At 42.6% G+C, this 25,989-nt stretch overlaps 1 protein-coding gene across 3 annotated transcripts; it reads right to left on the bottom strand.

Moving 5' to 3' along the window:
* Positions 1 to 763: 763 nt before the first annotated feature.
* On the bottom strand, positions 764 to 25,637 carry LOC110531833 (serine/threonine-protein phosphatase PP1-beta catalytic subunit). 3 transcript variants are annotated; one of them, XM_021615282.3, is made up of 8 exons: positions 25,169 to 25,637; positions 6,330 to 6,461; positions 5,797 to 6,027; positions 5,428 to 5,532; positions 4,928 to 4,999; positions 4,251 to 4,402; positions 1,638 to 1,772; positions 764 to 1,254 (listed from the first exon to the last, which is right to left on the bottom strand). In XM_021615282.3, the coding sequence occupies exons 1-8, from the start codon at positions 25,218 to 25,220 to the stop codon at positions 1,150 to 1,152; spliced, it is 984 nt and encodes a 327-aa protein (XP_021470957.1). In that variant the 5' UTR covers positions 25,221 to 25,637; the 3' UTR covers positions 764 to 1,149. The 3 variants fall into 3 exon arrangements, with proteins under 3 accessions (XP_021470957.1, XP_021470955.1, XP_090040052.1); XM_021615280.3 differs by lacking the exon at positions 25,169 to 25,637 and adding an exon at positions 15,490 to 16,028; XM_090183926.1 differs by lacking the exon at positions 25,169 to 25,637 and adding an exon at positions 6,771 to 8,929.
* Between the last annotated feature and the right edge of the window lie 352 nt (positions 25,638 to 25,989).

The following is a 25,989-nucleotide window of genomic DNA, read 5'->3' on the forward strand; positions in this document are numbered from 1 at the left end:
AGTGGAAAATCCCTCCAACCAATGTTTTTAAATCCATGGCGAGGAGTGTGCAAGTGCACACTTCAGGAAAATGGTGGAGAATCGGAACCATTTACTATGACTTGTTTCTGGCAGGAGTCAGGACTCTGGGTCATGACCTTGTCTGAATGATTTAACATGGGGATTGTCGTCACAGTGAGGTCGTATACTGTGGATCACCGTTGACAGCCTAGAGTTGTGTAATAACACATTACTTGAGTAGGAAAGACTGAAATATAGTTCAAATAATACCTGTTGTAAAAGTACTTTAGGCACTAAGCCTTAACGTGGTTTTTGAGACCCCGGTAGTGAGAAGAGTCTTCTCAGGAATATAAATGCCATTGTTACATACATGTTACTGTACAGTGTTTTAATACAATTTCAGCTTTTGTTTTATGGCGCAACAATCATGCCAATCAGTTTGTTGGGATTTGATCTGTCAGGATCGTACTGTATGATTGGGCAACAAACATTTTAACGTGCGCTACCACAGCGAAGGGAATCGTGGCTCTGTGTGTATATGCATGCATTGGCGTAGTTATTCTGTGTTGAGGAATTTGACTTGCTGTTGGAATAGTTTCTGAGGACATTTTAAATGGATTGTTTTTAGATTTTGGTTCATGTCTTTGTTCAGTACTTGAGTGGACATCGAAACAAAACAAGGATTAATGGAGTAGGTGTTCTATTTGTTTCTGCATAGAAGGCATTATCAATAAAACTATTTTAAAAAAAACAGACCATGTAATAAGGTTTATTCCCCATTTTTTTTATTTATTTATTGAAAACCCAGCAGTCGTCATTAACACCTGTTCTTACTGGATAGGAATGAAATGCTCAACTGGAGCTAGTAGCCGGTCATTCTGCCATAAGCCCGAAAACAATTAAGAAGAAAAAACACTTCTGCAAACAGAATGACTACTTCAAAAAAACAAGTGTGGTTGGTTACACAGTTGCTAAAAAAAAAGCCTTTGGCAGGAGAGCGGTGCGTGACAAAAGTTCAGAGGGGGAATTAAAATGGGTTTGGGTTTTATCTACTTTCTCTGACAAGTGTTTCTCTCGTGGAAAGCGGATGAGGGACCGTCGCTCATCCACGACGTCCGCTCATCTCCTTCCTCGCTCTCGCTCCCACGTTCACCGTTTCTTTGGCGGGACGGCTGTGCGGGGCGGGGTGACGGGTCGGCCGGAGGTCATCCCTCCGTACTGATACTTGGCCTTCTTCTCAGACGGCTTCAGGATCTGCACAGTTGTAGTGGACAAGGACAGATACGGATCATACACCTAAATCACAATCAGAGGCATATACCACCTGTATAATTGCACCCAATTCTTCTTTAATATGTTTGGTGAATCATTAATACCAATAGACACAATAAGAGACTAAACAGTATAATTATATCACACCTAAGGGTGTATCCGAGTGATAGTCGTGATATAGTCACAAAATAGAATGGACAAGAGGCTTATTGCTTAAACGGTGTACAAACTTCACTGTGTGGAAAGATACATTTTAGGGACTTATGAGAATGTTCGCAGTCGGTGTCTCTGATTTTACATCCACACCAATCGTACAGACGGAAACCAGCTGCGGTTGTCAGTGGTGCCAATGACGCTGCTTTTACCTGGAAGGAGCACATCAGGGTCTCGTCAACGCTCATCATGCCGCCGGCGTTGTCAAACTCTCCACAGTAGTTAGGAGCTGAGAACAGAGTCACCAGCTGCCGCTTGGCAAAGAACTCATATCCATCCTCCACCACCTGGTGGAGACACAGTCAGCACATCAGAGGAGCCGCAGTATCACAGTCAAGCTAGTCAATGTATTTTACAGAGTTAAGTTGTAGTATTGCAAGTGAGGTGTATAATACTTTTCATGTGCTGTTGTCTGTGTGTATGTCAGTGTATGAGTACTTTATCTAAGAGTGAAGGTAGTAAATGTCTTCCTTTTTTTAAGAAGTGGCTTATGGCCTGGCGGTAGGAGCGTTGGGCCAGTAACCGAAAGGTTGCTGGATCGAATCCCCGAGCTGACAAGGTAGAGAAATCTGTCGTTCTGCCCCTGAGCAAGGCAGTTAACCCACGGTTCCCCGGGCACAGAAGACGTGGGGTGTCAATTAAGGCAGCCCCCTGCACCTCTGATTCAGAAGGGTTGGGTTAAATGCGGAAGACACATTTCAGTTGTACAACTGACTAGGTATACCCCTTTCCTTTATGGGAAAGAGAGTGTTGGAAAGACACCGGAAAGGTAGAATAGGAAGGGCAAGGGTCACTGGCCATGTAGTACATTATGATTATGAACTTGCTTAGTCTAGAACCTAGACTAAACTATAGGCTACCCACTGGGCAAACGTGGATAATTGGGTCATATTTGGTTGAGACGTTAATGAGTTTATAACCTATATTCACCCACTCAAAAAGACAGCCAAATATTAGTTGAATTTGCACCTAAAAGCACAACCAAACTCCAATGGAAAAATTAGGTCAGATTTTTGGTTCAGTTCAGTTGTCACCCGAATGACGTATGCTGTGCTTTCAACCATTTAAGAGCACAGCAGTTCAAATGGGAATACAATGTCAGATATTTTTGATAACAGATGTTATCACTGCGGTTCATCTAATAGAAGAACCAAATGACTTGGATTGCAGTTGAGATTACATTAAAAGTACATGGTACAGGGCCTCCCGAGTGGCGCAGCGGTCTATTGAGGCGTCACATTGAGGCGTCACTACAGACCCGGGTTTGATACCAGGCTGTGTTGCGACCGGGAGACCCATGAGGTGGCGCACAATTAGCCCAGCGTCGTCCGGGTTAGGGGAGGGTTTGGCCGGCTGGGGTGTCCTTGTCCCATCGCGCTCTAGTGACTCCTTGTGGCGTGGCGGGCCGGGCACATGCACGCTGACTTGACATTGGTGCAGCTGGCTTCCGGGTTAAGTGAGCAGTACGGCTTGACAGAGTCGCGTTTCGGAGGCTCTCGACCTTCGCCTCTCCTGAGTCCATACGGGACTCACCAAATTAGGTTTAAAGAAAGTCAAAAAAATGTAAATTATACCTGGTACAAGTAATCAATGCTGTTAAAGATTCTGCGCAGACTATTACAGCAATTGTGAAGTTCCCTACAGACCTGCGACAACCTATGCATGCCACCTTGAACACACACACTTTATATGATTACAGAAGAAGACCTTTATAGTTACAGTCACCTTAAAATGTGGCCATGGATGTGTTACTCGTTTTAAGGTTGAACGTTACAAATGTTTGTAAAAGACCCTTAACTTTAGTCTATTTACGGTACTACAATGTAAAAACTGAATTGTGTTTGGTTGACAATATAACCCAATATCAACATTTAAAGGAGATGTATCTACTGCTGGGATACTTCCATCTGACACTCCCATTCTTTTAATATTCATTTTTGGTTGAGATGGAGATGTGAATCCAACATATCAATGATTCATTTGAAAACCGATTGGAATTAACGCCAGACTAATTCAGTGGCACGGATGGAAGTGTCCCGGCAGAATATACATCGCCTTCAAATGTTGATGTTTGGTTTGCGTTGGCTCTAAATATCATTACATTTGAAATCAAACCAGAGCTTGAAAGCCTAGGCCTTTTGTGTGGTCTATTTTTAGTTTAATTATGTGTTGAATTCCAACCATGGCTGTTGATGACTTTGCAGATGCTATACAGGCCTAAATAGCATCATTGATGATAAAAGTGATAAAGTAGGGTCACATTTTAATTTGCTCTGTTAAACCTACTCTTTGGAATGACGTATAGCAACAGTGAATCTATTTAGTTTTAAAGTGGAGATCTCTCAACAATCATTCTCACGAACAGCACATTGGTAATAATCGGTGTCAAATAGCATAGATAATCAAGGCTGGGCTTGGTTAAAACCCTGGATGGGAGATATCAATTCTTTAGTAGGAGGTGCTGACTTCACATTGAAGTAGTGGATATAACGTTGAAGATCTGACATTGTTTTAAAGGTACAAACTCAACATATTTTATACAAGGTTTGTCTCTGTTGACATTTGGTTACCATGATGACATAATCGTGTGGTTGAAATGTTACCGTCAAAACAACAGTTTACGTGGACAACTTTTTTTCAAATACAATTTATGTTCCGCGTCACAATGCGTTGACTGATTCTGTTGAAACAATGTTGACTCCTGTTGTGCCCAGTGGGTAGTGTCTTTTTTTCCCTATCAGAATGACAGGTCAGTTCAGTTGTACCTGGTGGGCTCTGCAGATGAGGTCCAGATCGTGACGGTTGAGGAACTTGCTGACCACATCAGCCCCAAATGTGAACGAGACCCCGCGGTCGTTCTCCCCCCAACCCTGAACGTCTTTGTCTGGGTCCGACCACAGCAGGTCACACAGCAACCCTGGAACACACACACATACACACAGCAGGATCTGAGACTTGAACAATGGCTTCGGTGGTTCACATCGTGACCATATAAGGAGATGTCTTCTAGAAAGTTCTGTGATGAGCAGATACTGGACTTGGTCAAAATGTACTTCTCTTTAAAAATGAACCAGACAGTCAGATTTTCTGTGACTTATACAGTGAGTATCAGAGCCTTATTTAGATATAATTATACATAGGTCTACTGTGTTGACATAACAATAGGTTTATTCTGGACACATGAACAGTCTTTTAAATCATTTTTAAATAACCCATATGGTAATGTCAAAAGTCAATTGGTTTTGAGAATCAGAAAATCTTTAAAGAATTAGCTATATTGTACAGTACATAATCTGGGAACACACTGTGGGCAATTCAATCAAATTTTGCTTAGGAAATACTGACCACTACTGTCCGCTAAAGGAAATAGCACTTGTTTTTGTAATGTTGGAGAGGTGGTGTGTATATAAATATATATATATGTGTGTGTGTGTGGACCTACCTGTGTCAGGAACGTCTGTGGGTCTCATGATGCGACGGATCTGCTCCATAGACTGCAAGTCTGGAGAGAGGCCTGGTAGGAGACAGAGGAGCACAGAGACAATAGCACTCAGTCACAGTAATCAAAAACACATCCATTTAAAATCCACACACTTTCAAGGTCACTTTTCCTGCCAGAACCAGCCCGTTGTAGGATACCGCTCGACACAGAGCCTTTAACTATTTTTTTTGCACCTCGTCACAGTCATGACTCATGTCCAATGTCCTGCTTGCAATTGTTATTCCATTGTACACATGTTGAATACATGCGTAGTATGTAATAATTATTGTAATGCACAAAATAATGTGACTGATTTGTTCTATAGGGTGTTCATTTGACCGACAGGAGTAAAGGTTTGCTACATCAACTTTCATATTCATTTGCTGAGCAAGACAATGATCGTTTAACAGCCAAGTCATAGACAGGGAGTTTGAGTGGCAGCTCCCCCAGCAGTGCTGTACCTCCATGGCAACAGAAGATCTTCTCATCCACGATGGCAGCGATGGGAAGGCAGTTGAAGCAGTCAGTAAATGTCTTCCACAGCTTTATGTTGAATCTGCGCTTACCTGGAGAAACAGTGAGACAAGAAAAAAAAAACACACTTTGTAACATCAGGGATCTTGTAATTCCAGCTATTTTACTCTTGTGACAGAGGCCGCCCTGTGTTGAATGGCTGCATTTGTTTTTCCAAATAAGCATTCATTAGTGTGTGTGTCGCGGTGGGGGTTATTTGGCTCAATTACTTGTATGAAACCCAAACAATTGCACTAGGCAATGTATTGAAGTGTACGTGTGTGCAGAGCGTGTGTGCAAGCAGGCGTGCTACTCACACTCGTCGTAGAAGCCGTAGATGCGGTTGATGGAGGCACACTCGTGGTTGCCCCTGAGGAGGAAGAAGTTCTCTGGGTATTTGATCTTGTAGGCCAGCAGTAGACAGATGGTCTCCAGGGACTGCTTCCCTCGGTCCACGTAGTCTCCCAGGAACAGGTAGTTGGCCTCGGGCGGGAAGCCCCCGTACTCGAAGAGCCGCAGCAGGTCTGTGTACTGGCCGTGGATGTCACCTGAGAGCGGGAGGAGGTGGGAGAAAGGAGGAGCGTAACTAGCCTAGCTATCCACAGTCAGGGCAATTCATGAATGACAGGTGCAGAACTGGACATGGAGGGGAAACGATGTGTGTTCGAGATGCACAGATTCTGCGCAGACCAACCGATCTTCAAAATCCCCGGAGAGACTTTTACTCAATGCGCTCGACAGAGACCCGATAATAATGTAATTGTATGGCGCTATAATAATCACACTCAACGTGATGAGGTTAAAAAGTGCAGGGGAGATGTAGTGGGGATTCATCATCATCATCACCTACCACAGATCTTGAGGGGAGCCTCCAGTTCCAGGAGGATGGGCTGGCTGAGGAAGATCTCTCTGGACTTGATGCAGAGGCCCCTCACCTCAGCCTCTGACATCTGCACGATCTTCCCAGGGCGACATCCCCGCACTGACACAGAGACCGACAGAGACAGTTAGATTTGATGGCAAAGGGTACTGGAACTTAAGACACATTTCACTCCAAATTTAAATCCATCTCTCTGCCAGGTGCAACAGACCTACATTCTATACGTGACGGTGTTCTTTTTTGGCTTCTCAGTAGTCAGCGTGATAGTGCAGTACTACCGAGGCCTGCCTGAAGTGATGACTGAAGGGGGGTGGAGTGGAGGGGGGGTGGGACTAATCCAGTTCAGGCACAACACTAAGCAGGTACCGCCTACTACCCCCGAGCACGCACCCCGAATTCCTTTTTACTTACTTTTCACGTTTTTAAAATCTGTGTTTTTATAACCACAACAGGAACACATGGCGAGTCAGTCCGGCCCAGTGTCCCGAGGGTGAGGTTTTCATGAAAAAGCCAAAAAGGGTAAATATGAGGGCCTGGGTTGTGTCAACACAGCGGTCCAAATAGACTGACAAGTCTATTTGACCTCACAACGCCAGCCATTCAGAATAACTTGGGCAGGGCTGGGGCTGTGTACAGTAAGTGCCTTTTCTCACACTATGGCAGGTACAGGTAGACCTACTCCTATTGGTTGTTGTTGTTGGTATTTTACATGACAAAGTGCATTTGGAAAATATTCAGACCCCTTGACTTTTTCCACATTTTGTTACGTTCCAGCCTTATTCTAAAATGGATTAACCCCCCCCCCCCCCCATTAATCTACACACAACACCCATAATGACAAAGCAAAAACAGGTTTTTAGAGATGTTTGCAAATTTATAAAAAACAGAAATATCACATTTACATTAGTATTCAGACACTTTACTCAGTACTTTGTTGAAGCACATTTGGCAGTGATTACAGCATCGAGTCTTCTTGGGTATGACGCTACAAGCTTGGCACACCTGTATTTGGGGAGTTTATCCCATTTTTCTCTGGACAATGACCTAAAATACATCTCCAGACTGTAAGGGCTATTTGACCAAGAAGGAGAGTGCTGGAGTGCTGCATGAGATAACCTGGCCTCCACAATCACCCGACCTCAACCCAATTGAGATGGTTTGGGATGAGTTGGACCGCAGAGTGAAGGAAAAGCAGCCAACAAGTGCTCAGCATATGTGGGAACTCCTTCAAGACTGTTGGAAAAGCATTCCAGGTGAAGCTGGTTGAGAGAATGCAAAGAGTGTGCAAAGCTTTCATCAAGGCAAAGGGTGGCTACTTTGAAGAATCTCAAATATTAAATATGTTTTGATTTGTTTAACACTATTTTGGTTACTACATGATTCCATATGTTAATTCATAGTTTTAATGTCTTCACTATTATTCGACAATGTAGAAAATAGTAAAAATATAGAAAAACCCTTGAATGAGTACGTGTGTCCAAACTTTTGACTGGTACTCTATGTAAATAAGATATTCCTGTTTTAATAAATGTGTAAACATTTCAAAAAACCTGTCTTTGCTTTGTCATTATGGGGTATTGTGTGTAGATTTGATGATTTAGATTTTATTTAATCAATTTTAGAATAAGGCTGTAACGTAAAAACATTTTTTAGAAAAAAGGTCAAGGGGTCTGAATACTTTCCGAATGCACTGTAATTGGGTCACATTCATTTATGTCAACACAGGTGTCCCTAAAGTATTCCAAATGAAAAAGTCAATTGTGAGCAATAGGCACAATTCATCCTAGATTTTAGCAAACTAGGTTTCTTCAGTTATAACTAAGAGAAAGGGTTTTCACAGCATGCATTTGGGAGGGGAAAAAAAGCACAAAATATTCAGTCTGTTAAAAAATAGCACATTGCAGATGTAGATGGCAGATTCCCAAAGTCATGCACAATGGATTAGTTGCCATATCCCTAAGCATGTATACCATTTAGCAGTTTCATTGCTGCCCATTTAATGACAGACTACAGTTCCCGCATGAGCCAGAGAACCAGAGATTCCTAGAAGTGACTGAGCCACTGCCTAGCACCCGACCCATAGCACAGGGGTAAATCTATTTGATTTGAATGGAACCTTCCAAACATATTAGAACTGCACAGAAAGCGATAAATGGCTGAGATTGATATCGCTTAAAAGCTTACAAACAGGGTTGTCAAACTATTTTATCATTGATTTAATTAAAAATAAAATCATGTAATTTTTTTTAACCTTAAAATGCTAATGATCTAAAAACGTGTAGCTTAGACCCTATTTTACATCAGCTGAGGGTTTTGTGTTGTGCCCGCCAACGGTTGAGACAAAAAATGCTATTGAATACAGGGTGGGTGTCATGTTTTGGCTGACAAATGTGCTAAAAAGGGGAATAAAATTACAATTTCAACTTTCGATGGTTGGAGGTTCGCACATCGGAGAATATCTGTTTTAAATTACACTGTCAATCCTCCATAGGAAACCTATTGAAATCATAGAAATATAGATACTAGAATGGACACGACCATTTAAGTTGACGTTTGAGGGTGGGAGTACCGGTGGCCATCTTTTGTGGTAGTAATTTAAATTTAGATGGTGTACCAGCGAAATTGCAGTGGTCTGATGGGATATGACCATTCTGTGATTTATATTTCTATGATTGAATTGACACCCACCCTGTATTCAAGAGGATTTTGTGTCTCAACCGATAGCAGGCACAACACAGAAACCTGAGGTAAAGTAGGGTCTAAGCTACAACAACAAAAAAACGGAGTTTACGCATTTAGATAATTGAAGTTAAAAGTTGTTTTTTTAAAGGCATAATTTATCAAATAGTTTGACAACCCTGTTTTGTTTTTAAATGATATCAAACTCAATTGCTTATCTTTTCCAGTGATAAAGGACACAAACGTCTCAGTATGTAGGGGTTTTCAAAATGGGTCAACTTTATGTTTTGGCATTCAGGTCCAAAAGTCATTTTCTGACCACTTTTTCCACGGGCTAACATATGAAACATTTGGTTTAAATCAAAAGGGATGCTGTCAAAAAGTGAAAATTCAATTCAAATGGATTGACCCGCTGTCGACTGGTACTTTGTGTGACCCGGCAATTTCTGCATTGAGACCTTAAATCAAGCTGTGTAAACGTTCCCTCTTCTCCTCCAAACCCACAGGAGAACGTTATCTAAAAAGATATCAGATTTCTAGTATCCCTAAGAGAGTCATATACAATGAGGCCAGGAGGCAGAACTAAGTGGACCTAGCCTTCCTATTGAACAGTCTGCCCTCCTAGTTGGTGATTTAGACGGGGGTCTCAATCAGAAAATATAGTCGCATTCAGGAATATAAACAACACCGTCTGACTTCCAACACACACACACACACACACACACACACACACACACACACACACTCTCCAGTGAGGATGAAACCTGAGGAAGATGGGATCAGAGGGTGTGTGCATGTCTCTGTGTGTTGTCCTCAGACCCTCTGGTGTTTGCAGAGAAGCGACTGGGAGTCCCAACATATGAGAGGAGAGAATCAACGCAGACTCCACAGCCGGGCCACCACCGCACTGCAACACTGGACCGGAGTGGATGGCCTTACATGTCATGGAAAGGTCTACATGACAGACATGCACATTCGCAGCCGAAGCTACAGGGCAATTCCACGATAACGGAATTACACGTCGACTCAGATATTGTCACTTTAAAAATGTCTGCCACAAAAGGATTACATTTATTTGTATCGTCAATTGGACACAAGGTCCAACCAAAATTTGACTTCCACGTTTATACCCAACCCCTCTGAATCAGAGAGGTGTGGGGGACTGACACATTGGTAATCCGGGAGCTGTTGTTGAGGGGGGTTAACTGCCTTACTAAAGGGCAGAACGACAGAAACAGATGTCTATGACTGGCTCAGATTTGGCTCGGCCAGGGCAGACTGACCGAATTTCGACTACTTTTCAGAGTCCATGGACATCCGCTGTGGGTCAGTGGTCAGTGGGTGAGGATGCTCGTCACAGTAAATGGAAAGGGGGTACATTTTTAGAAAGGTGCTACCTTCCAGAGGGTTCTACATGGAACCCAAAGGGGTTCTACCTGGAACCCAAAATGGTTCTAGCTGGAATCCTACGGCACGTGTCAAACTCATTCCACGGAGGGTCGAGTGTCTGCGGGTTTTCCCTCCTCCCTTGGACTTGATTGATGAATTAAGGTCACTGATTAGTAAGGAACTCCCCTCACCTGGTTGTCCAGGTCTGAAAAACTAAAAACCAGCAGACACTAGACCCTCCATGGAATGAGTTTGACGCCCCTGTCCAATGGGGACATCCGAGAAGTGTGGGTGGTAGGTGTCAGCAAGAGCCGGGAGAGGTGACATTAACTAGAGAGAAATAGGAGAGAGAGAGAGAGAGAGCGGCAGAGAGAAAGAGGGAAAGTGAGAAGGAGGGTAAAAAAAAACAGTCATGAGCTGAACATAACAGTATGCCAGTGGAAGGGAGGACAGTTGCAGGGGACACAACTGTAGTTTGTGACTACTATAATTTCCCATTGTTGCCAGTTCAATTGCAGTAATTTCGTTACTGATTTGGTAACAGAACTGAGTTTTAATCACTTAATAGTGAATCAATGGAATTACAAGGCAACCTTTCTTCAACTTACAGAAGGAATATTATTGATACAAAACTAAATATAAAATGTTGATATTGGTTTGCAAGGGTCTTTATGTCAACATGATTGTGTTTGGATGTATTTCTAATACCAGTAGATGTTGTCTAAGACCACTTTTCCATCTGGTTGACCAGAAATTAAAGCCTTCGCTTATTCCCAAATTTTAGAATGGAAAATGGTTGACAAATGTATCTATGCCTTCATTTCCCCAAAAAAATATAGACTCCTAGCTTTCATTAGACACCTAATTTGACACGCTCCTATGAACTTCACATGTTGGTGCTCATGAGTCATTTTAGATGGAAATGCCACACACAAACACACGTGCACAAAGATGTGCGCACACACACACGTCCACATCATTGTAAAACGCATTAAGGTGTACACACACACACAAACACACAGAAAAAGACGTGTGCACTGACACGTACACTGCTGCCTGCCAGCCACAGTCTTGTGACCTTGACTTCAGCTGCAACCACTGGCGGATTCGCGGGAGGTATCAACCCACTGATCCTGCCCCTTTTCTCTGCACTGCAGCGTTTCGACGGCGAGGGGCGGTACCGCAGGCAGTCACCATGGCAACACACCAGGGAGGTCATCTGCGAGGCAAGGTGTTGATGAGCGTTGGGTTGCGAGCTGAAGGCAGAGCCGATTGGCAGACACAGAGCCTCCACCACTCCACCTACCCCATGGTGTGAATACTAATGTGGCATGTCATGGCCACTGACTGACGTGGCGAGCAGACTAGAACAGCACACCCTGGGTCCTGGATGTTTATGAATAGGCGGCACCACTTGTTCGCTTATGTCGAGTCAAAATGAGCCAGAGCCCGATAGAATAAGCTGTAATTTTGACAAATGTGCTCGACTTGAAAAGACATTGAAGTTGCGTTGTGGATTGCTATTGCTTTGCATGAGAGGTTGGTACGGTTTGCAAGTTAGGTTTTCCTTTGTTTTTGTTTGAAAAGGAAATCTCTCGCTCCAACATCCAATTCATCACTCCTAATTTGGCCATGTTCTGACAGTGTGTGTGTGTGTGTGTGTGTGCGTGCGTGCGTACAGACTGCAAAGGGGGGTAAGAGGAGAATAGGGGTACAGAACCTGACCTTTCGTAAGCCAGTACAAAATGTCCTTTCCAGTGCCCTGCGATCTTCCCTCTGCCAGATCAGATCACTGCTATGCAGCTCTCTCATCCAGACCCTCTCCTTCTATCCTCTCCTCTTCTTTCCCCCTTTCTCCCGCTCTCATCTTATGGTTCTTCTAAAAGCTGTGGAATCCTGCCCAGCTAGCGCATAACGTTCTGAGAACCATGTGTTTCTTAGAGCTTGGTGAGAGCGTGGTTGTCCTACGGTTATTTTGCATACAACCTTCCCACATCTTTCTGGGGATGGTGCAGGATAGTTGTTTGGCTTTGGAACGTTCTCAGCACATTTAAGGAACTTGACAAAATAATGTAATTATTTTGATATTTCATTACTTTAACCAAACATTTCCTAAAAGTTAAAATATGGTTACATTTAATAACGTTTTTGGAACGTTTTCCAACTGGTTTGACATTCAGAGAACATTAACGAACAACGTTCATCTGTGGTGATTTCAGTATTTCATAACATTTCTTCCAGGCTTCCTCGTGGTTTTATTTAAAGTCATGTACTCAGAACATTAAAAAAACGTTAAATAAAACCACAAGAAAACATTAGTAACGTTCAAAGAATGTTCAAAGAATGTTATTTAAAAACATTTAATTCTCAGCGTCAACAACTCTCTCTCTCCCTACCCTCTATTTTGTTAAGTGTGTTCAGGTGTGTTGGCCAAGCCCACTAATTGGCCACACCTGATCTTAATGAGTGTGTGTTTCCTTTGAAATGGGGTCTGTTTGAATAGACTAAAATGAACAGCTTTGTACGAGAAAAAAAAGCACACATGGTGTGCTAGCTCCATCTTGGTGGTGCGGTGGACTGAATTCATGGATAGAGAACAAAATATCATAGATTCAAATCTCACCGACGCCGTGCCACAATAAAACTACATGTGTTCGCATTAATGTCTAAGCAAATGAATTTCCATGTGTCCTGTGTTTGAAGTCCCAAACATTTAACCCAAACTAAGCCAGCAGTGTTATTAAAAGTTGTATTGGTAACATTCAGTTAAAGTTAAGTTACTCAAAAACCTCCAAATAACCTAGAATTTCTGTTCTCAGAACGTTAATAAAAAACTCCAAGGAAACATTCTCAGAATCTCCCTGCAACCTAAAAAATGTACGTTTCTAGAACAGGCAAAATTCTCACTACTGTTCTCAGAACAGTCTGTTTTACAGGTCAGGAAACTCAAGGCTTCGTTCCCAGAACCAATGGGAAACCAAACACGTACATTCCCACAACTTCCAAGAAACCAAATGTGCTAGCTGGGTGGTCCTTCCACCCCCTCCCTTCTATCATGTATCTGTCTGTGAACTGTGTGTGACTTCACAGGACAGTCTGGCCCTGCCCCTGCCCTGAGATACACAACATTCCGCATGACCTGTGCACGCACGCACACACACACACTCACACACACACACACACACAACATTCTGAGAATCATGTTTCTTAGAGCTTGGTAAGAACGTGGTTGCCCTATGCTTATATTATACACAATCTTCCCACAACTTTCTGGGAATGATGCAGGATAGAAACAACAATCTTCTGTGGGAATTTCAGTACTTCAGCATAACGTTTCCTACAAGTTTCCTCAAAGCACAGACACACAGCAGAACACCTCCCGAGGGCTAGCTTGTCTTGTCTGGGCGAGTCAGTCACGTTCCTACACTACACCCTGATGCAACAAACCCAATTAATTTCAGTTTGTGTACGTATGTGGTTGTATTCTAGATAACACAAAGATGGTTTTGTGGCTAGTTATAGGGCAACTTGCAGCCTACTTAGCCGTCATCTTTTTCACTTCCTTGCCTGTGTTCTATTTAGGAGTCAGGTGGGTTGAGAAGTTTTCCATTCATTGAAGAGAGCAAGGCTCCGTTAATGTTGGCATAGAAGGAGAGAGAAACAGATTCAGACCGTGCTTCTCCCAGCATTACCATATATGGGTGCTGTTTCGTAGGAGAGGAGGTAGGAAGTAATCTCTCAGGACAAATGAGGACAGAGAGAGAGAGAGCACTTCAAAAAGTCTTCAGCCACCACCAACTGATGCTAAGTGCACTAGCTAGCCACTCAGGGCTGTAGCCAGGGTCAGGGTTTTAGTGAGGTCTGGAGAACAGCAAAAAGAAGCTAAAATGACATCAGCCATGATCACATTAGCTTCTGTAGCTTCAATCACGTTAGTCGATCTACAAACACATAGCGGCCATAGCCTGTTAGCTATACAGTTAGCCGCTACACATTAACTCTGGGATTAAAAGCTACAGTTTGATACGTACAGAGGGACCTGTTAACATAACAAGTACTTTATAAACAAAAAGGTAAATAAATACATTTGCTTTTACATAACTTTTTTGTTGTTGCAGTTTTACAAGTCATCTCCTGCAATTCTACCCATTTTGCCATGACTTACGCCAAGTTGCAGTGATATAATATCTACGTGAGAGTGACTAAGAAAATCAATGGGGCCCCCCTGTAAGTCAGGGCCCCTGGGCCTGGTTGGTAATTCGGCCATGATTACTACATGTTAAGATTCCTAAATTAGTCTAGTTAGTCTAGCCAGCTATCTAAAAAAAAAAGTCATGTTTACTGACATGGGCTAATTGAGTGACTGTCAGTGAGTGACATAAGAGAAAAACTCCTGACGCACAACCAAGTTTCAAAATGTCACCTTGTGTATTCTACTCTTCCAACTCGCAACAGTAAGTTGAGACCCCGACTGAGTTCCCAAATTGTATTTGATTTCCTTCAAATAAATGACAGAGGTCCGGACCTCGGTGTCCTCATAGGTACTGTAACTACGGCCCTGTAGCCACTAGCTAGCCTGGTTCACTTAACAACAATCTGACAAGAACAACAACAAGTCACACCACTGGCAGCCATGACGACTGAGGCCCATAACAATACCTCCCCTGTCAGCTGCAGTCGGCCAATCACAACGTCAGCCCATTCACTATGTGGCAGAAAGGGTGACTCAGACTGATGTCACACTGACATACCACACTGAATGGGAATGCTTTTTAGTGTGGTTTTAACAGATACATTTTAACAGTATATTGTCAGATGAAATATATTTGCTTTTTCCAGCTAGAAATATTCAAACTCCAATCAAGGCTTAAAGGTCTCCACAAAAACATCGCAGTCTCTTCACACGAGTGAACAATAACTACGGTAATAAACTCTGTGACCTTTCGCCAGTCTCCATCTCCATTCTACTTTGTTGTTGCCATGCATCTCACTTTCTCCCATTGGGCAACAGGCCAGGCTGGCTCAGCTGCACCCCCCCACCCCCCGTCCACTCCCGCCATACCTCCTCCGTCCTCCTCTCCCACACACAGGGGATGGAAACCAGTGACCCCACAGTGGACACGCAGTGGCTCGAATCTGGGTCCGAGAACAGGAGAGAATGTCAAGCAGAAATCCCAACTGCTTTCCATGGCATTTCAGAAATGTTTTTCCCCTTAGTTTTTCTTCAGAGTGCTTTTTTGTTCTTTGTGAAGTGTCGTGGTGAATGGCCGTCATTGTGGAGCGAAAGAAAGTAAGAAGGGGAGGGAGAAATGGAGAAAGAGAGGGAGAGAAAATAGAGAGAGAGTGAGGGAGAGAGAAAAAGATCAAGTGATGGATGGAGAGAGAGAATGATGGATGAAGAGAGAGAGAGAGAGAGAGAGAGAGAGAGAGAGAGAGAGAGAGAGAGAGAGAGAGAGAGAGAGAGAGAGAGAGAGAGAGAGAGAGAGAGAGAGAGAGAGAGAGATTAGAGAATGAGAACAGTTTATCTGAAAAGCTCTCAAGCTGAAAAACCTCCATGAGTCCAGTGCTGTGCCATGGCTGGTGCCAGGCTCCGCACTGCCCGCCACCAGGCCACGCACACAGGCACCACCATTGTTGTTTCCACAACAGTGGAGCGCCGCCCTCACTGTCATTGCTCGACATCCATCCATCCTCTACCCCTTCACAGAGAGCACCATCATACCCATCAACAACAACAACAACACCTTAGAAACCATAGCTATACAACGTACACTGTACTGTGCTCAGTTCAGGAACGGATTTGGACACATCCCAATATGTGGTCCATGAGTGTCATTTATGCGCGTACATTTTCATGTAAATCTTCCGTTGACATCATCTCAAGATTACAAGTAAGTAAAGATCTCAAGTAGGTTTCGGTCCAGAGTGACACAAACAGCATGGCTTGCATCTCAAACGGCACCCTATGGGCCCTGGTCAAAAGTACTGCACTATCTAGGGAATAGGGTGTCATTTTGGACACAACCCCATAGCTGCACTGCGCCCCCACAGTGAAGGCTCTATCAACTCAACTCAGTTGACTTCATGAATAGGAAGAAAAAAAAAATGCCCACCTGATGCCCCGTAAACAAGGATAACAGAACATGACTCCAGCTCTAACTGCAGGTCGCCATGCTCATGTACGGCCGAATGGTGTTGTTTGTGCCCTATAAAAAGGGCCACGGGCCACCCGTGATGGCAACGAGACAGAGAGGCTGTTGTTGGGATGTTGTTGGTAAGCTAGGGCATGTGGGCATACAGAGAGAGAGAGAGAGAGAGAGAGAGAGAGAGAGAGAGAGAGAGAGAGAGAGAGACAGACAGACAGACAGACAGAGAGATGCAGTGGAATAGTTAGTGCTGGCTCCCTTGCATATTACACACATACTAATAAAGCTAACGAGAAGAAGGGGGGGATGCAAAACTGAAACAAACATAAAAACACACTAGATGAAAATGAATGGTGATATAGGAAACAACTGATAGTATAGACAACTGGTATAGGAAACTGATGGTATAGAAAACTGTTAGTATAGACAACTGATAGTATAGACAACTGATAGTATAGACAACTGATAGTATAGACAACTGGTATAGGAAACTGATAGTATAGACAACTGATGGTATAGACAACTGGTATAGGAAACTGATAGTATAGACAACTGATAGTATAGACAACTGATAGTATAGACAACTGATAGTACAGTGGGGCAAAAAAGTATTTAGTCAGTCACCAATTGTGCAAGTTCTCCCACTTAAAAAGATGAGAAAGGCCTGGAATTCATCATAGGTACACTTCAACTATGACAGACAAAATGAGAAGAAAAAAAATCCAGAAAATCACATTTTAGGATTTTTAATGAATTTATTTGCAAATTAAAATTACAAAAGCTAGGCACTAAATAACACAGAGTGTGACAAGAAAACATATTGTATATGTACGGTATGGAGAATGAGAGAGAACCCCTGAGAGATAGAGTCCACCTATCAGGAGACCGTACTATACAGCCAGAGGCCAGTGGCTTAGGGACAGACAGTAAAGCAGACGGAACAAATGTCAAACAACCTCGGTTCTTGGGTGTGTGGCCGTGACATCAAAGACCACAGGCATGGGACTGATGTAAACAGTTCGTCACACACACACACACACACACACACACACACACACACACACACACACACACAGAGCAAAGTAGCTTATTTTAAAGTATCGTTACATTACTCCTTCCACATGATACGGCCAGAAGGCTTTCTCTAGTCATACAACAGGAGGGAGGGCAGACTATACTCTTATCACTAGATCTGTTAGCCAGCTATGCAGTAGAAACACAGGCTCCCCCTGTTCCTGCCTATTGCACATCACCATCAATAAACCACAACGTGTTCTCTGTCTGTCTGTCTGTCTGTCTTTCTGTCTGTCTTTCTGTCTGGGTGTCTGTGTGACAGAGACACGGAGATAGGTAGAAGTGGGTACATGTGAGAGAGAGAGATAGATAGAAGTGGGTCTATGTGTGTGTGAAAGAGAGAGAGAGAGAAAAGTGGGTATATGAGAGAGAGAGAGAAAAGTGGGTATATGAGAGAGAGAGAGAGAGAGAGAGAGAGAGAGAGATAGTCTTCGATAAAAGATAGTCGATAAAAGACAGTACTGTGCAGCCGTCTTCATCGACCTGGCCAAGGCTTTCGACTCACATTCTTATCGGCAGACTCAACAGCCTTGGTTTCTTAAATGACTGCCTCGCCTGGTTCACCAACTACTTCTCAGATAGAGTTCAGTGTGTCAAATCGAAGTGCCTGTTGTCCGGACCTCTGGCAGTCTCTATGGGGGTACCACAGGGTTAAATTCTCGGGCCGACTCTTTTCTCTGTATATATCAACGAGCTCACTGGTCACCATAGCACCCACACGTAGCACGCGCTCCAGCAGGTATATCTCACTGGTTACCCCCAAAGCCAACACCTTTGGCCACCTTTCCTTCCAGTTCTCTGCTGCCAATGACTGGAACGAAATGCAAAAATCGCTGAAGTTGGAAACTTATATCTCCCTCACTAACTTTAAGCATCAGCTATCTGAGCAGCTTACCGATCGCTGCAGCTGCACACAGTCTGTAAATAGCCCATCCAATCTACCTACCTCGTACCCATATAGTTTAGATTTACTTTTTTGCTCTTTTGCAGACCAGTATTTCTACTTGCACATCATCATCTGCACATATATCACTCCAGTGTTAATTTGCTAAATTGTAATTACTTCGCTATTATGGCCTATTTATTGCCTTACCTCCTCACACCATTGGCACACACTGTGAATAGACTTTTTCTATTGTGTTATTGACTGTACGTTTCTTTATTCCATGTGTAACTCTGTGTTGTTGTTTGTGTCGCACTGCTTTGCTTTATCTTGGTCAGGTCGCAGGGTTAAATGAGAACTTGTTCTCAACTGGCCTACCTGGTTAAATAAAGGTTAAATAAATTGAAAAAAAAAGAGCGAGAGAGAGAAGTGGGTATATGTGTGAGAGAGAGAGATAGAAGTGGGTATATGTGAGAGAGAGATAGATAGAAGTAGGTATATGTGAGAGAGAGAGATAGATAGAAGTGGGTATATGTGAGAGAGAGAGAGAGAAGTGGGTATATGTGAGAGAGAGAGATAGAAGTGGGTATATGTGAGAGAGAGAGATAGAAGTGGGTATATGTGAGAGAGACACATGGAGATAAAGAAGAAAGAGAGCAACAGATGTGAACCATAAGAGGCCATTTCCACAACTGTGCAGTATGCTGCTGCCGTGTGTTTGTGTCACCAGAAGGAGTGTGTGGGTAATTCCTCAGAAGGGGGACAGCTGCGTCTGTTGACATTTAATGGTGGATCCGACAGGGGTCGGGTGGAGGGGAGCTGAATGGCACTAGGGCTCACCGTTAAAGAGGTGAGGCAACGATTTGAGGGAGTAACCCGGAACCTCCAACCCTGGGATGTGTTCATTAGGTGTGTGTGTGTGTGTGTGTGTGTGTGTGTGTGTGTGTGTGTGTGTGTGTGTGTGTGTGTGTGTGTGTGTGTGTGTGTGTGTGTGTGTGTGTGTGTGTGTGTGTGTGTGTGTGTGTGTGTGCAGTATGAACTGGTTTGAAAACAATGTAATTGTAAACAAACACTGTATAGCCTCAAAACGTGGTTGAAACTCTCGTAACCGGCCACGACCGGGAGGTCGGTGGGGCGACGCTCAATTGGCCTAGCGTCGTCCGGGTTAGGGAGGGTTTGGCCGGTAGGAATATCCTTGTCTCATCGCGCACCAGCGACTCCTGTGGCGGGCCGGGCGCAGTGCACGGTAACCAAGGTTGCCAGGTGCGTCCGACACATTGGTGCGGCTGGTTTCCGGGTTGGATGCGCGCTGTGTTAAGAAGCAGTGCGGCTTGGTTGGGTTGTGTATCGGAGGACACATGATTTTCAACATACGTCTCTCCCGAGCCCGTATGGGAGTTGTAGCGATGAGACAAGGTATTAGCTACTAAACAATTGGATACCACGAAATTGGGGAGAAAAGGGGTAAAAAAAAAAAATATATTAAAACAACAAAAAAAACGTGGTTGAAACTATCATTTTGACATGATGTACAGTATGGTCAGTCCTTGGATCCATAGCTCTGTATATGAATTTAAGAGTGGTTACATTTCTCCAGACCCATCCTTCAGCTGTTTACCAAAACAGTGGTAGGGTGATCGGTTTTGACATTTTAACTACAGATTGCACCTTTAAGGGTTGACGTTCAGTGTTTTTCCTGCCAACAGGATAGAAAGTGGGCTAGCAGTAGTGCATGGAGCTAGCTCACCTAATTCTCCTCCTGCTAGGTATCTGGTAGGACACATACACACACATACACCTAGAAGCCTTTAGGAACAGATCAGGCAAATTTCCCCATCTGAGTTTCCTCAGTGCTACGGAGCGCTTGGCCAAAAATGCAGCCTGCCTCTGGCTCAGTCTCTGGGCACAACTGGCTCTGTTCTGAAGACATCCATCCTCTCCACTACTGGCTCTCTCTCTGTTTGTCCAGAGACTACATTCCACTAAGTGTGTGTGTGTGTATGTGTGTGTGTGTGTGTGTGTGTGTCCGTCTGCTGGTCTGTGTGTGTGTGTATTCAACGTTTGTACATCAGTACTTCGGTCCATATACAGGTTTAGAAAACACACAGGAAGAACAGTATCTTTGACGGCCGTTCCTAAGAGCACATAGCCACACCTATCTGGAAGTATCTTATTTAGCCTTGCTTCAGTGAGGCATCATCCCCAACTAACTCTGCTCATAACACTGGCTATGGGCACGAGAGGCTTTCTTTGAAAGATAAAAAGGTTACCTACTGGGTCAGGAGCACTTAAGAGTATTCTTATTGATGCAGTAGCTTTAAGGTTAAAACTCGAAAGCTGTGTTGCATTAATAACACATGTTTTCTTTTGCCATGTTTACCAGATCAGCTTCTTAACTTTAGGAAAGAACTGCCAAAATGTAGCCTTCTGCACAAGCAGGGACTTTCCAAATGGCTGAGACCTAAAGTCTGTGTGGTTACGGTGTACCTTACAGTGTGAAAAGTGCCTACTCGTGAACAGAGAAGCCTGTCCATCGCTCTGTGGCTTGCACAAAATAATTGGCACGCAAGGAGGGGAGAACAGCCCTCCTTAAATTCTTTATGATGACTATACATAAGGTCATTTCCCAGCTTCCTTAGTGACATAATACTATGCATCGGACTCAGAGCACAGTTGAAGTCGGAAGTTTACATACACTTAGGTTTTGAACCACTCTACAAATTTCTTGTTAACAAACTAGAATTTTGGCAAGTCGGTCAGGACATCTACCTTGTGCATGACACAAGTAATTTTTCCAACAATTGTTTACAGACAGATTATTTCATTTAATCACAAATCCAGTGGGTCAGAAACGTACATACACTAAGTTGACTGTGCCTTTAAATAGCTTGGAAAATTCCAGAAAATTATGTCATGGCTTTAGAAGCTTCTGATAGGCTAATTGACATAATTTGAGTCAATTGGAGGTGTACCTGAAGATATATTTCAAAGCCTACCTTCAAACTCAGTGCTTGACATCATGGGAAAATCTAAAGAAATCAGCTAAGACCTCAGATTTTTTTTTTTAGACCTCCACAAGTCTGGTTCATCCTTGGGAGCAATTTCCAAACGCCCGAAGGTACCACGTTCATCTGTACAAACAGTACGCAAGTATAAACACCATGGGACCACTCAACCGTCATACCGCTCAGGAAGGAGACGTGTTCTGTCTCCTAGTAATGAACGTACTTTGGTGCGAAAAGTGCAAATCAATCCCAGAACAACAGCAAAGGACCTTGTGAAGGAAACAGGTACAAAAGTATCTATATCCACAGTAAAACGAGTCCTATATCAACATAACCTGAAAGGCCACTCAGCAAGGAAGAAGTCACTGCTCCAAAACCGCCATAAAAAAGCCAGACTATGGTTTGCAACTGCACATGGGGACAAGGATCATACGTTTTGGAGAAATGTCCTCTGGTCTGTTGAAACAAAAATAAAACTGTTTGGCCATAATGACCATCGTTATGTTCAGAGGAAAAAGGGGGAGGCTCGCAAGCCAATAAAAGCTGAAATAAATAATTCTCTCTATTATTCTGACATTTCACATTCTTAAAATAAAGTGGTGATCCTAACTGACCTGAGACATGGAATTTTTACTAGGATTAAATGTCAGGAATTGTGAAAAACTGAGTTTAAATGTATTTGGCTACGGTGTGTGTAAACTTCCAACTTCAACTGTATATGCAGTGTATTATAAGCATTATATAGTGATATAGGCATATTTTTTGAATGGTTCTTTGCAACATCTGAATAGGTAAATGAAGTTGTAAAGTCCAACAAGTCTTTATTTTTTTATATTAAGTATTTTTTAATAAACTGTTAACAGGGAAAGATATTTGGTGGTCTGCTTGTATGTTGTGCTTTGAGTAGGAAGGCTACTTCAGAAAGAGACAGTAACTTACCTAATTATGTAGGCTAGACTGTTCACTTTTCTGCACATCAAAACAAATCGAGATCGAGATCGATTGACTGCTGTTCTACCTCATACCATATGTGAGTAGCAGTTGTGTAAAGTACTTAAGCAAAAATACTTGGGGGGTATCTGTACTTTACAATTCATATTTTTGACAACTTTTACTTTACTACATTCCTAAAGAAAATGATGTACTTCTTACTTAATACGGTTTCCCTGACACCGAAAAGTACTCGTTACATTTTGAATGTTTAGCGGACAGGAAAATTGCCAAATTCAAATGCTCATCAAGAGAACATCCCTGCTGCCTCTGATACGGCAGACTCACTAAACACGTGCTGTGTTGGAGCATGCACCTGGCTATCCGTAAAAAAATACATCAAAGAAAATGATTTATACGTTTGATACTTCAGTATATTTAAAACCCAATACTTTTATACTTTTACTCAAGTAGTATTTTACTGGGTGACTTTTACATGAGTCATTTTCTATAAAAGGTATCTTTACTTTTACTTAAGTATGACAATTGGGTACTTTTTCCACCACTGACTCTGTGTGTGTGTGTGTGTGTGTGTGTGTGATATATATAAATAAATAAGAGAGAGAGCGCGAGAGATAGGATTGTTGACTCAATACTCAGTTTGTTTTCCTAAAATAGAGTATATCCTTTCATTCAACCTGACAGTAACTATCTATATATACAGTATAGTCAAAAAGTTTGGACACACCTATTCATTCAAGGGTTTTTCTTGATTTTATACTATTTTCTATAATAGTGAAGTCATCAAAACTAGGAAATAACACATATGGAATCATGTAGTAACCAAAAGAAGTGTTAAACAAATCAAAATATATTGCAGATTTTGTATTCTTCAAAGTAGCCACCCGTTGCCTTGATGACAGCTTTGCACACTCTTGATATTCTCTCAGCCAGCTTCATGAGGTAGTCACGTGGAATGATTTCAATCAACAGGTGTGCCTTGTTAAAAGTACATTTGTGGAATTTCTTTCCTTCTTAATGTATTTGAGCCAATCAGTCGTGTTGTGACAAGGTAGGGTTGGTAAACAGATGATTGGCCTATTTGGTAAAAGACCAAGTCCATATTATGGGAAGAAAAGCTCAAATAAGCAAAGAGAAAACAACAGTCCATCATTACTTTAAGACATGAGGGTCAGTAAATCCGGAAAATTTCAAGAACTTTTAAAGTTTCTTCAAGTGCAGTCACAAAAACCATCAAGTGCTATGATGAAACTGGCTCTCATGATTATTGTCACAGGAAAGTGAGATCCAGAGTTCCCTCTGCTGCAGAGGATAAGTTCATTAGAGTTAACTGCACCTCAAATAAATGCACCTCAAATTAATTCTTCACAGAGTTCAAGTAACAGACACATCTCAACATCAACTGTTCAGAGGAGACTGCGTGAATCAGGCTTTCATGGTCGAAATGCTGCAAAGAAACCACTACTAAAGGATACCAATAAGAAGGGACTTGCTTGGGCCAAGAAACACGAGCAATGGACTTTAGACCGGTGGAAATCTGTCCTTTGGTCTGATGTGTCCAAATGTCTTTGTGAGACGCAGAGCAGGTGAACGGATGATCTCCGCATGTGTAGTTCCCACCGTGAAGCATGGAAGAGGAAGTGTGATGGTGCTTTGCTGGTGACACTGTCAGTGATTTAGAATTCAAGGCACACTTAACCAGCATGGCTACCACAGCATTCTGCAGTAATACGCCTTCCCATCTGGTTTGCGCTTAGTGGAGTATAATTTGTTTTTAAACAGGACAATGACCCAACACACCTCCTGGCTATGTAAGGGCTATTTGACCAAGAAGGACAGTGATGGAATGCTGCAACAGATGACCTGGCCTCTACAATCAAACAACCTCAAACCAATTGAGATGGTTTGGGATGAGTTGGACCGCAGAGTGAAGGAAAAGCAGCCAACTGCTCAGCATTAGTGGGAACTCCTTCAAGACTGTTGGAAAAGCATTTCAGGTGAAGCTGGTTGAGAGAATGCCAAGAGTGAAATAGAAAATGACTCAAGTAAAAGTCATCCAGTAAAAAGTTAAAGTATTTTGTTTAAAATATACATAAGTATTGAAAGTAAATGTAATTGCTAAATATACTTAAGTATTGAAAGTAAAAGTATAAATCATTTCAAATTCCTTATATTATGCAAACCAGACTGCCCCATTTTCTATTACATATATATTTTTTACATTTACAGGTGGCCAGGGACTTTATCTTGATAAGTGCGTGAATTGGACCATTTATCTGTCCTGATAAGCATAAAAAAAATGTACGAGTGCTTTTGGGTGTCAAGGAAAATGTATGGAGTAAAAATTATATTTTCTTGAGGAATGTAGAAAAGTAAAAGTAGTCCAAAATATAAATAGTAAAGTACAGATACCCCCCAAAACTACTCAAGTAGTACTTTCAAATGTGTTTTCTTAAGTACTTTGCACAACTGCAGAAAGAGGGGGTGTTAAACGTATAGGTGTGCCTGTGTTTCTGATGAGTGCCGGATAGTCCTATACAACTCCGGGCTCTCCTTCCCTCGAACCAGGGCCTCCTGTTGTAAGCTAACCACTATAAGGACAGGGTTTCAGACCGCAACACAATGGCCAGCGCCTTGTTTTGAAATGTAAAATAAAGAATGTAAAGGCTTTGATAAACTCACCCTCTAATAGCCGGGCGATCAGCGAGTCGACGTCCAACTCCCCCTCCGCCATTTCTACAGTGGGTGCTGCTGACAGACAGGGCTCTCTCCACTGCTAACTGCTGCCACAGACCCTGGCAGGCACCGCCTGAACACCGGAGCCGACTCACAGCCGCGGAATGCATGCTCCCGGGTCTCTCCGCCCGAATTTTTATTCGTACTGGGAGGGAATCAAATGCATGGTATAAGCTTATGTAATAGAACAGGTTCATTATAATAACACCGTTCCAATATGAACATGTAGGCTAATCATAATAGCTAGTCTAGTGTATGTTTTATAGATCAATAACAATGCAGTCATTCCCTAATAATAGTCTGGAATGAAGTCCTATATGCCCATAGCCCATGCGCAATATTCAGTAAGGTAGGCTGTAGGAAATTGCAAGAAGCGATTTCTTCATTCATGGTTTGTTTGTGTCAGTGCTTGATTACGGATGGAAGAGGTCGGTCCATTAGACTAGCATATGTTAACTGAAATTCACAAATTACATTACGCTATAAAGAGCTCTGATTATTCACTGTTAAGGGTTCATACACATTTTGACAGATGGAATGTCATGACTTTTAACATTTCCATGTCCAAAAATTGATGGCGTCTCCATGTAGCCTATAAATGAAAAAGTAACGATATGCCCTTGATCGAGGCATAATAAATAATAATAATAATACATGCACTCTTATGTTATTATTGATTAAAGCAGAAACCTAAACAAATGAGTAAATAATTCAGTAACAATGAAATACATCTCACAGGGTAGCCTAGATTTGTAAATCACTTCAAA

The sequence above is a fragment of the Oncorhynchus mykiss genome, chromosome 9 (genome assembly GCF_057628025.1).
Source record: "Oncorhynchus mykiss isolate SJ-2025 chromosome 9, ASM5762802v1, whole genome shotgun sequence".
NCBI lineage: Eukaryota > Metazoa > Chordata > Actinopteri > Salmoniformes > Salmonidae > Oncorhynchus > Oncorhynchus mykiss.